A 12522-nucleotide genomic window follows, 5' to 3' on the forward strand; every position below is an offset into this window, starting at 1 on the left:
GGGGGGGAAGAGATTAGTGTAATTGTTATGGGGGAAAACTTTTATACATATCTTTTTGACTTATTTTATGTTTCTTATACTGTATAACCTTGAGTGGTCGTGGTTTGTAATATGAGAAATAATGTTTGAAAAGTTTCCCATTATTTCAGTTTGTATAACTTTGATAAAAACTAATAAAACTTTTTTTCAAAAAAAAAACCAACAACAATCCAATACAAAAACAACTAAAAACCCCTTATTATAAAACCAAACATGCATACAAACATACCATGCATAAAATTGTAAAGGCCTAGGGGGAAATAATATCTCAGTTCCCCCATGCCTGGCGGCAGATTTGTGGGTGGGCGAGCTTTGATAATGTAGCATGATGAGCTGGGTGGCTTGGTGGAAATTTCTTCCAGTCTTTTTCTTACTGAAAGGCAACTGTCCTTATCTACTCTACAGGTTATCCTGGTGAGTCATAGACCCTCTTTCCTCCTGTACTGCCATTCTGCAGAGTATCTGTTCGTCTTCCATATTTGTTTGTGGTCCTGACATAATAGCAATAGCACTTAGACTTACATACTGCTTCACAGTGCTTTACGGGCCTCTCTAAGCGGGTTACAGAGTCAACATACTGCCCCCAATAATTTGGGTCCTCATTTTACCTACCTTGGAAGGATGGAAGTTTGAGTCAACCTTGAGCCTGGTGAGATTCAAACAGCTGGCAGTCAGCAGAAGTAGCCTGCAGGTTTTTGTGTATGTCTGTGTGCGCCTTCAAGACAATCTTGACTTCTGGCAACTGCTTGAATAAATCCATGCAGTTTTCTGGACAAGATTTTTGGAAATGGCTTGCCGTTATCTTCTTCTTAAGCTTGAGACAGAGTGACTGACCCAAAGTCACTCAGCTGACATCCTGCCTCAAATGGCACTAGAATTCACAGCTTCCCAGTTTCTAGTCTGATTCCTTAACCACTAGTCCAAACTTGCTGTCCATTGTACATATAAACAGTTGAAAATAAACCAAAATGAAATGTCTCTAAGATGCCTGAATTTCATTAGCAGTTTATGTTCAAGGAAGGATAGCAAGGTATATTTTTAGACAGCATCCTTAGGATCCAGTTTAGGCTCTAAATTGGGGTTGCAATCTTCTCTCTCAGTTGTCATGTCCATATCTCTCAATTATTGCATGGATTTGCTCCTACTTTTCTTTGGATGCTTGGGTCAACACTGTGAGAAATATAATAAAATCTAGGGTTTAAAAAAACATTTAAGTTAAATTGTTTGTATTGCAATTCTCGGTCCAGGTTTTGACATTGCCAGGTTGGAACAGATGGATTTCGGAAATATACTAGGCTAGGGCATTTATTGTTCCTTTTTTTTAGTTAGAATTAGGTTATAGGCCTCTTCCTGAAGAGCAAGTGACATACTTCTTTTTCACCCATTTGCTTGCCAACCCTGTTTGCTGCTGATAAGATCCTCCTCCCAGCTGATCCTCTATTAGTTGTATAGAAAGTAATATTCTGATGCTATGATGTAACCCCATTCTTCTCTAAAAAAAGGGTTGCTTGCAAGCGAGACAAATAACTTTTGAAAAGAGCTTTGCAATCTTCTTAGGAAGGGTACTTCCCTCTGAAGTACACTCATCAGAATGGAGAACCTCTCTTCGGAAGGCAAGAAGATCTGGAATTTACTAAAATAGCCACTGTTACTACAGTTATCTGTAACTCTTCACCAAACTTTCAGTATGCGATTTCTGATTATGGTGGATATGCAGAGACTTATTTCTCAAGCATAGATGGTGGTACCTGCCTTATTCTGAACAAAATCACTAGTCCACCTAGTTAAACTTTGTCTGCTTTATTTTATTTTATTTTATTTTATTTTAAATTTATTTACTTACTTACTTACTTACTTACTTACTTACTTACTTACTTACTTACTTACTTACTTATTAGATTTATATGCCACCCCTCTCCGAAGACTCGGGGCGGCTAACAACAATAAAGAAAACAATGTAACAAATCTAATATAAAAAAGTAATCTAAAAAAACCCAATTTAAGAGACCAATCATACAAACAAGCATACCATGTATAAATTCTATAAGCCTAGGGGGAAGGGAAAAAATTTCAATTCCCCCATGCCTGACGACAGAGGTGGGTTTTAAGGAGCTTGCGAAAGGCAAGGAGGGTGGGGGCAACTCTGATATCTGGGAGGAGATGGTTCCAGAGGGTCGGGGCCGCCACAGAGAAGGCTCTTCTCCTGGGTCCTGCCAAATGACATTGTTTAGTCGACGGGACCTGGAGAAGGCCAACTCTGTGGGACCTGACCGGTCGCTGGGATTCGTGCTTTGGTAGCAGCCCTCCAATATCTCAAGAAACGAGTAGTCTTTCTCAGCATCCTTTCATCTGGAGTCTTCAGCTAATAAAGCAGGTGGTTATCACTGAGAGGCAAACTAAAGAATATGTGAAATGTTTTTATCCATATTATGGATATAATACGTATCTGTATGTCAATTTTAGTCATTTTTATTCATACTGTAGAGCAGGGGTCCCCAAACTTTTTACACAGGGGGCCAGTTCATTGTCCCTCAAAGTGTTGTAGGGCCAGACTATTAAAAAAAAACTATGAACAAATCCCTATGCACACACCTTATTTTAAAGTAAAAAACAAAATGGGAACATACTATTTAGAGAGGGGGGGGGGAAGAAATCTGAAATTCATATATGTTTATGTTTTGTTTTTAATTTTCTTTTGTTGACATCTGATTGGCTATACAAGGTTTTCTTGGTTTATAGAAAAACGTATAAAGAAAGAAGGAAGCACTTTGGCATAATGATTAATAAGTTAGAAATATAATTGGTGTTGTACTTTTGAAGGAACATTAAGGAGAGAATCTAATTAAAATAAAAGTATGTACCTGTGCTCCTGTCACTCACCCGTGGGCCGGATAAATGGCCTCAGCGGGCCGCATGTGGCCCACGGGCCGTAGTTTGGGGACCGCTGCTGTAGAGGTAGAAGGAGGGCAAGGGTCATGACCAGTGATGGTCTCCCCCGAGTACGGTCAGGTACACAGAACTGGTAGAAAAAAAATAATTTTTTTCTTTTTTCCCCTTCTGGGCTCTGGGTATGTTTTTCCTATCACAGTAAATGAGGTTGAATGTGTATAATTTTAGAAGAACTGTGCATGCGTGCGTGTGTGTGTGTACATACACATATATTTATATAGTTTATATGTGCCTGTGTGTGATATCTATATACACATATGGCATATATACATAAAATTAAATAGCATATTTTGGATGTTCAGTAATAGTAAATAGACAGGGAAATTGTATCTCTTTAAGGCGAGGAGGGGCCAAGCACCCTAACCCAAACCCTTGATGTGAGTGGTGTCAAGTTTGCCACCTCTAAGCCAATCACAAGACCTTTAAGCCACCCCCCAGTCACATGATCGTCAAGCCACTCCCACTGGTCACATGGCCGGCAAGCCACACCCACAAAATAAGCCACGGCCAGTGTGGTAGTAAAAAAATTTACAGCCCTTCACTGGCCATGACATATGGTCTACGTCAAAGAATCCTCCAACTTCTAATTTTCAGAAGCATGCTGACTGAGGAGAAATGAACTTGAGCTTTCATAATGAATGAGCACATTATTAATTTATGAGACTTGCTTATTTGGCCTTCCAAGAGATTCTGGTATGCTGGGAAGCCATGGTTTCTTATCTCTCTGCTCTCTGTGTTTGCATGGGTTTCGTTAAATTCTTGGTTTCACTGTAACACTTCATGGAGGCAGTAACCAGAAAACCTTTCCATTTATTTATTTATTTATTTATTTATTATTTGGATTTGTATGCCGCCCCTCTCCGAAGACTCGGGGCGGCTCACAACAAGTGAAAAACAATCCAATACAATCCAATTAATTAAAACATTATAAGTTTAAGAAAATCCCCTATACTAACATACACACATACAGGCATACCATATATAACTTCAACGTGCCCAGGGGGAGATGTTTAGTTCCCCCATGCCTGACGGCAAAGGTGGGTTTTGAGGAGTTTACGGAAGGCAGGAAGAGTAGGGGCAGTTCTGATCTCCGGGGGGAGTTGGTTCCAGAGGGCCGGTGCCGCCACAGAGAAGGCTCTCCCCCTGGGGCCCGCCAACCGGCATTGTTTAGTTGACGGGACCCGGAGGAGGCCCACTCTGTGGGACCGAATCGGTCGCTGGGATTCGTGCGGCAGAAGGCGGTCTCGGAGATATTTTGGTCCAGTGCCATGAAGGGCTTTAAAGGTCATAACCAACACTTTGAATTGTGACCGGAAACTGATCGGCAGCCAATGCAGACTTAAAACTTAAAAAACTTGAAACTAGTTAAGTGGATCAGTTCAGAGGTGGGTTCCTAATGGTTCGGACCAGTTCTGTAGAACCGTTAGTAACTTGGTAGCCTGGGTCGCTGGAACCGACAGTGACCCAGGCCTGCCATGCCCCTGAGCCAGTTCCCTCAGCAGCGCCATATTGTTTTTTGCTTCTGCACATGTGCAGAAGCTTTTTTTTTTTAATACTGCGTGCTCACTTGCAAAGTGCGCCCGTCGCATCCCCGGAACCCACCCCTGGATCAGTTCTCTGTGCAACCAGCAGAAACCACTTGATGTAAGCATTGAGTTGCTATCAACCAGTAGGGAAGCCTCTTCTTATCCTGTTGGAGTACCCAACTGAATTATGAGTGGCTGTGCAGAGGTACAGTGTTCCCTCGATTTTTGCGGGTTCGAACTTCGCGAATAGCCTATACCACGGTTTTAAAAAAAATATTAATTAAAAAATACTTTGCGGTTTTTTTTCTATACCATGGTTTTTCCTGCCCGATGACATCACATGTCATCGCCAAACTAATAATTTTTGCAAATAAATAACAAAAAAAATATTATTTATTTATTTATTATTTATTATTTAGATTTGTATGCCGCCCCTCTCCGCAGACTCGGGGCGGCTCACAGCAAAACAAAACAATTCATGACAAATCTAAATTATAATTTAAAATATTTAAAAAACCCCATTTACTAAGCAAGCATACCTACAAACATACCATGCATAAATTGTATATGCCCGGGGGAGATGTCTCAGTTCCCCCATGCCTGACGACAAAGGTGGGTTTTAAGGAGCTTACGAAAGGCAAAGAGAGTAGGGACAGCCCTAATCTTCGGGGGGAGCTGGTTCCAGAGAGTCGGGGCCGCCACAGAGAAGGCTCTTCCCCTGGGGCCCGCCAACCGACATTGTTTAGTTGACGGGACCCAGAGAAGGCCCACTCTGTGGGACCTAATCAGTCGCTGGGATTCGTGCGGCAGAAGGCGCTGGGATTCGTGTGGCAGAAGTCTCGGAGATATTCTGGTCCAATGCCATGAAGGGCTTTATTGTTAATAAATAATTATGTTTATAAATATCAGGATCACTAAGTATCTTATTCAATGTGGAATACCAGTAATAATGGTGAGTAAATGGTTGTTAAGGGAATGGGAAATGGTAATTTAGGGGTTTAAAGTATTAAGGGAAGGCTTGTGATACTGTCCATAGCCAAAAATGGTGTATTTACTTCCGCATCTCTACTTCGGGAAATTCGACTTTCGCGGGTGGTCTCGGAACGCATCCCCCGCGAAAATCGAGGGAACACTGTACGTCCAAATTAGGGGACACATTGGGATGAAGAGAAAATGTTCTTTGAGTCTAAGATGTATTTTTAAAAGCTCTCATTAAACTAACTGTCTTGCATCTTTCATAATAACATGTGCTATCTTGATATTTCTTTTCACAAGAGCTGCTCCAGACTCTTGGCCTTCAAGGGCTTCCTGAAGTTTTCTTTTCCATTTATGAAAACTTGGTCCCACAGATTAAAATATTGAGCTTTGAGATTAATTTTTAGCTAAATATCCAGACAGGGACGTGGTGGCTCAATGGCTAAGTCGCTGAGGTTGTCGATCAGAAGGTCCTGCAGTTGAATGGTTTGAATTCCGAGTGCCACATAATGGAATGAGCTCCCGTTACTTGTCCCAGCTTCTGCCAGCCTAGCAGTTCGAACGCACGTAAAAATGCAAGTAGAAAAATAGGCACCACTTTGGTGGGAAGTTAAGAGCACTCCGTGCACCCTTGGCATTGAGTCATTATTGATTTGATTTGATTTGATTTGATTTGATTTTTATGCCGCCCTTCTCCTTAGACTCAGAGCGGCTTACCATAGCATTTGCACTTTTTAACAGAGCCAGCCTATTGCCCCCACAATCTGGGTCCTCATTTTACCCACCTCGGAAGGATGGAAGGCTGAGTCAACTTTGAGCCGGTGATGAGATTTGAACCACTGATCTGCAGATCTACAGTCAGCTTCAGTGGCCTGCAGTACAGCACTCTACCTGCTGCGCCACCCCAGCTGTCATGCCAGCCACATGACCACAGAGACACTTTCGGATAGCGTTGGCTCTTCGGCTTAGAAACGGAGATGAGCGCACCGCCCTTAGAATAAAAATACAACTAGCATACACCTGTGGGAGAACCTTTACTTTTACCTTAATATCCAGACATGGGATTGTTTTTTCCTTTGCTTTTGCTTATCTATCTTTCTTTCCACCACTTGTGGACCTATTCCAGAAAATACCACTAGCCCACTGCTTGTGCAAAATCGTAACTTAGTTTTGGCACTTTTGGCAGAATTTAGAGCTTCATACTAGAAATAACAATCTTGCTGGGCATTATAACCCTCAGGGCATATATTTCCAAATTCTTTTATTTATTTACCAGGCTGTTTGTTTTCTGAACTTGCTCCAGTAATTGCTTGACTCTTACTCACCATGTTCTAGCAGTAAATTTGGTTTTATTATTTATTGGATTTTATCCCATCTTTATTACTTTATAAGTAACTCAAGGCAGTGAACATTCCTTTTTTAAAAAAATAATCTTTATTACAAATAAATGGGGAAGGGAATACAGAAAACAAAAGGACTACATTGGTACAAATTTATATAATTTTAGAATATGCAATTTTAAAGTAGCATACATACTTACATAGGGGAAAAGAATATAGAGAAAAAGTTAGAGAGGAAGAGAGAAAAGGAGCAAAAAGCAAGAATTTTATATGCCCAGACTTGGAAACAGAAGCAAACACCTACCATATTAAACATTGTAATCAAAATCATGGACTACGCAGAAATGTCTAAATTAACCATGGAATTACAAAATAGACAAGATTTTACCAAATCTGGGGCAAATGGTATGACTGGCTGAAGAAAAAGAAAATCTTTCAATTAATCCAAAAAGAGAGTAATCCAATAAAATAACCTAATAGTGTATGACAAACTCCTGCAAGATACTCTACCTTATAAAAAAATAAAAATAAAAATTGGTTATATAACACTGGAAAAACTTTAAAACCATAAGCCTAATAAAATCAATAGAAATTTATAGCTACTCATTAAAAAAAAAAGGAACGACACTCCAACGATAAATACGGACTTTACGTCGTAAGGAAACGATACGCCAGCTTAATGCTGGTTTTATCTTCTCTTTTTTTTTCAATCTATTCTCTTTTACTTCCTTTCTCACTTTGCAGTTTTTAAGGCAGTGAACATTCCTAATACTCCTCCTGTTACCCCTGTGAGGTGGGTTGGTCTGAGAGGATGTGACTGATCCAAAATCACACAGCCGGCTTTCATGCTTAAACTGGGATTAGAACTCAGTCTCCTGTTTCTAGGCTAGCATATTAACCACTGCATCAAACTAGATTGTTTTTCTGATCTATTGTGCTCCTGGGTATGTTTGTAAGTTACATAGGCATACATTTTATGTCTATATAGATACACACACACACACACAAAGTCAAACACTTAATGTATAAGACAGTGATGGCAAACATGCGTGGGGCACCGAGTGCCAAAATGGGAGCACAGATGTGCAGCTTTGTCTGGGCCACAACCAGGAAGAGGAGTTGCTCACAGATATGTGTGCACCAGAAAATGTACTTCTGGTTTCTGGTGTGCACATACGCGCCAACCAGTGAGTACTTTGGTTAGTGCCACACATTGCACATGCTGCTCAGTTAGCTAGCACACATGCTCAACAACTCTTCCAGTTTCCGGCACGGCTGCAATGCACGAATGCCAGCTGACCGTTGTATGCACATGTGCGCCAGAAAGTGGGAAGAGGAACGGGTGATTCCATGTAGCAACATGGCTCTGGGTGCCACTCCGAGCGCATGTGCCATAGGTTAATCTCCCCATCTACTGCTCAGTTAATGGACAGGGAGCAGGTGAGCAGTGGGATCAGAACAAACTTCAGCTAAAGTTATGGCTGCCTCCCTCCCAGTTCTCCCTCACTGATTACTGTTTCCTGCCATACTATGGAATGATGTGGAAGGGAGAAGAAAGAGAACAGATATAACTTGACTGTAAAAAATATGACTTCAGTAACTGAGTTGTCGAAGCGTGGAACTCATTACCGGACTCCATAGTGTCATCTCCAAACCCCCTAACACTTTACCCTTAGATTATCTACAGTTGACCTATCCAGATTCCTAAGAGGTCAGTAAGGGGCAAGTACAAGTGCACTAGAGTGCCTTCCGTCCCCTGTCCTATTGCTCTCCTATATCTCCTATACCTTTCTTCTATTCCTATATCTCTTCTTCTATTCTTTCATTGATATATTTTATTCCTATATCTTCTTTTCTATTATTTCTTAGATATATTTTACTATGAGTATCTCCTCTATAACCATCATCATGTATTTTACTATGTGTATATAGATATATACCCAATAAAACCCTGGACTAACTGAATGAATGAATGAATGAATGAATGAATGAATGAATGAATGAATGAATATTTTCCTAAGCTTAAAAGCTATGGGGAGCAGGGCAAAAAAAGGGGCTGACTTCCACCACTGATCATAGCCCTTCCCCTGTGCCAGATTTTTTAGAATGGGTGAGCCACAGAAAAATAAAGTTGCTGCAGCTATTCTTTTTTCCATTACTTATTTGATCAGAGGAAAGGAACCGGTTCTCGCCCCCGAGGCTGTAATCATCCGGGGGAGGGGGGAGCTGCAACGTTGGAAAGCAGATCCTCATATTTGTGCACTAGATTAAAAAGATGGGTGGGGAGGAGAGAATATAGCAAAGTGTGCAGGGGCCTATGAGCAAAAGTTTCCCTCCTCAGAGGAAAACTAAAAATGAACTTGTTGATGATTGCGCGCATTGAGTGCAGAATGTGCCTCTTCCAAAGAATAAGCACAGTGTATTTGAGGAATGTACATTCCCCAAGCTTGTTGGATATTGGAATCACCTTGAATTGTGACATGGGTGGCATAAATACATAGCAATAGCAGTTAACCTTTAGACTTATATGCCACTTCATTGGACTTTACAGCCCTCTCTTAAGTGGTATATAGAGTTAGCATATTACCCCAACAATTTGGGTCCTCATTTTACCCACCTTTGAAGGATGGAAGGCTGAGTCAACCTTGAGCTGGTTGGGATCGAACTGCTGGCAGTCAGCATAATTAGCTTGCAACATTGCATTCTAACCATTACACCATTGAGGTTTATAAATAAATATAAATAAATATCCTGACAACATTTTGCATTAAGGTTCATAGAAAAATATGTATAATGTATAGTTTTTTATATAGTTTTTTCTTTCTGGAATGATCTTAATGTATTTATTTATTTAACTACCTACCTACCTACCTACCTACCTATCTATCTATCTATCTATCTATTAATTAATTAGATTTGTATGCCGCCCCTCTCTGCAGACGCGGGGCGGCTAACAACAATAGTGAAACAACATATAACAAATCTAATATTTAAAATAATTTAAAAATTTAAATGTATATTTTCCATGAGAGATGATGAATGTGTGGGTTGACCAGTTGTTTAATTCAATATTAATTCAAAAGAAGCACATCATTGGCTCATGCAGCCTAAAATGCATGTTGATAGCATGTTAAAAAGCCTACTTATGAAAACATGAAAAGATTGGGGGAGGAACTTCCTAGAAATCATTGCATATGGACTTCACAAAGGATACTTCGTAGACTAAGGATTGATTAGGCTCGCCACGGATAAAAATGGTGTTTCAGTGATTGTTCTGAGACTAGAATCACAGATAGCGCGAAATACTATGCTTGTTCCTCTATATCCCTTTTTTCTCAGTCCTTTTTTTCTCTTGGTGTATTTCTACCTTTCTAGAGATCCATTTGTTTTATTTTTAATAGTGTGACCATGCAACTCTGTTCAAAGCTGATGTTCAATACCAATTTAACTGGCTTTTGTTGATAAGCCCTTGCAGAATATCTTTGATTTAAAGGAGCAGTCAGCAAAAGTGACTCTCCTCCAAAAGACATTACTGTGCTCCAAAATAATTGCCTTGCTGCAGGGCACATTGAGTCTAAGAAGTGCATTCTTAGACTAACAGTAATTTGAGCTGTAGCTCTTGACTTATAAGCCATGAATAACTGTCACATCATCAGTCCTTAAACAAGATTGCAGGATAAATTCAAGCTGTTTTCCGACCTAATGGCTTGGTCTTCTGCTATCATCTCAGTCTCATAGCCAGAGCAAAATGTGGAACTGCTTCCATTGACAGGGCCATAGTTAGGCTTAGAGATCTTGCATACTTATTTGGGTTGATTTTAGGACAGGCTAGCACATCGCCATCATTTATTTTATTTTATTTATTTATTTATTCATTATTTAGATTTGTATGCCGCCCCTCTCCGCAGACTCGGGGCGGCTCACAACAAAGTGAAAACAATTTACAACAAATCTAAATTACTGTTTAAAAATATTTAAAAGACCCCATTTTCTAAACACACATACATACAAACATACCCATTCATAAATTGTATATGCCCGGGGGAGATGTCTCAGTTCCCCCATGCCTGACGGCAGAGATGGGTCTTAAGGAGCTTACGAAAGGCAAAGAGGGTAGGGGCAGTTCTAATCTCTGGGGGGAGTTGGTTCCAGAGGGCCAGGGCCGCCACAGAGAAGGCTCTTCCCCTGGGGCCCGCCAACCGACATTGTTTAGTTGACGGGACCCGGAGAAGGCCCACTCTGTGGGACCTAATCGGTCGCTGTGATTCGTGCAGCAGCAGGCGGTGTCGGAGATATTCTTGTCCAGTGCCATGAAGGGCTTTAAAGGTCATAACCAAGACTTTGAATTGTGACCGGAAGTTGATCGGCAACTTCATCCTGTTATCTTAGTTCTATCTTTTCTTCATAGTTCTTCTGTATTTTCTTGATTTTTAGAAAAGCTTGTGCTCTTTCAGTGAAATACAAATGGAATGCAATCTTTCTAGGTGTGTTTTATGGTCTACTCATTTGCCTTATTGTTAAGGGGATTTGCCATAGACACTGACGAATTAAAGAAATTCAGCCTAGCATATTTATTATAACCCTTTAAAAGGAGTGCTACTTGATGGCCCTATTCTTTTAATTAATCTTTTAATTATTTCCTTGCTACTTTTTTTCCTGAATGAGAGCATTAGTACAATAGCACTGTGATCCTATAATGTTCAGTTAAAATAACAACAACCAGAAATCCCTTTTAATCATAGTCAAAATGGCAGTACCTAAAAATATTCTGTTTTTGAAATTAGCATTATTGTGTGAATATATTAGCATACTATTAATACTGAAATACAAACATTACAGATGTAACACTGCAGTCTAGTGGGTTACCTTTTCTTTAGAGAAAAGTTGATGAGATATAGGACATACCAACATAATGTATAATGTTAACATTTGTATTATGGTATTAATAGTTCTGTAACATGACTATACAATTCCGGGTGTTTTTTTTTAATTGTTTAAAAAAGGAAGTGATGGGAGAGTTGGCATTTTTAAAAAGTTATCATAACAGTGTTATTCTCTACAGTATACCTTTCTTTCTTTAAACAAAAATCAGATTAGAAAATGTTTGAGCAATGATTAAAAGCAGAAATACAGTGACACTTAGTACAATAGTTATGTGTTGATCTTCAAATAGCTCCACCCATTGCAAACACTCCACATCTCTATTGTGATGGACAAACATAGCATACATCTGGAGAACCGTGAGTGAGCCACATTATAATCCTGTCACTCATTATCTGGAAGCAAAGGAGACGGATCAGGGTTTGGTTTTCAAGCAGAACAAGTGGCACCACAAAGCTTTGCCTTTTGGTAGCCCACCAGATTTGCCCCGTTGCACCTGGGGCAGGTGGCAGATGGCGTCTGAGCAGGTGCTGATTGCTGTGGTTGTGTGTGCTAACTCCCTCCTCTCCTTTACCTTTCTCCCACAGACTGATAACCCAGCGGCAGCTCAGCTTGACAAGGTTCGTGGCACACCTTTGGGGTTTTGGGGGGAGGCGGCTTGTCTCTCATGTGGCCTTCATACCAGGCTTGTGTGCTAAGCGTGTGGATGTGCACACGCGGACATGCGTTCACATCCTCCCATGCGTGTGCCCGCTGCCATAGAGTTGCATTTGCTCATGCATACCCCCAGACATGCTTTGCTTCTGTACAAT

The 12522-nt window shown here is 40.4% G+C and overlaps 1 protein-coding gene across 6 annotated transcripts in view; it reads left to right on the forward strand.

Moving 5' to 3' along the window:
• Positions 1 to 12522, forward strand: part of DNMT3A (DNA methyltransferase 3 alpha) — a 194185-nt gene that overhangs the window by 103789 nt on the left and 77874 nt on the right. For 5 of the 6 annotated variants that reach the window (XR_011557567.1, XM_070734944.1, XM_070734947.1 and 2 more), the window contains exon 7: positions 12298 to 12330. The exons of the other annotated variant lie outside the window; for it this stretch is intronic. Coding sequence is in view for 4 of the 5 variants with exons in the window: in XM_070734944.1 (XP_070591045.1) it covers positions 12298 to 12330 (33 nt within the window). In the remaining variant the exon portion in view is untranslated. The remainder of the gene's footprint in view (positions 1 to 12297; positions 12331 to 12522) is intronic. 6 annotated transcript variants of the gene reach the window in all.

This window comes from Erythrolamprus reginae, chromosome 1 (assembly GCF_031021105.1).
Source record: "Erythrolamprus reginae isolate rEryReg1 chromosome 1, rEryReg1.hap1, whole genome shotgun sequence".
In the NCBI taxonomy this organism is placed as follows: Eukaryota; Metazoa; Chordata; class Lepidosauria; order Squamata; family Dipsadidae; genus Erythrolamprus; species Erythrolamprus reginae.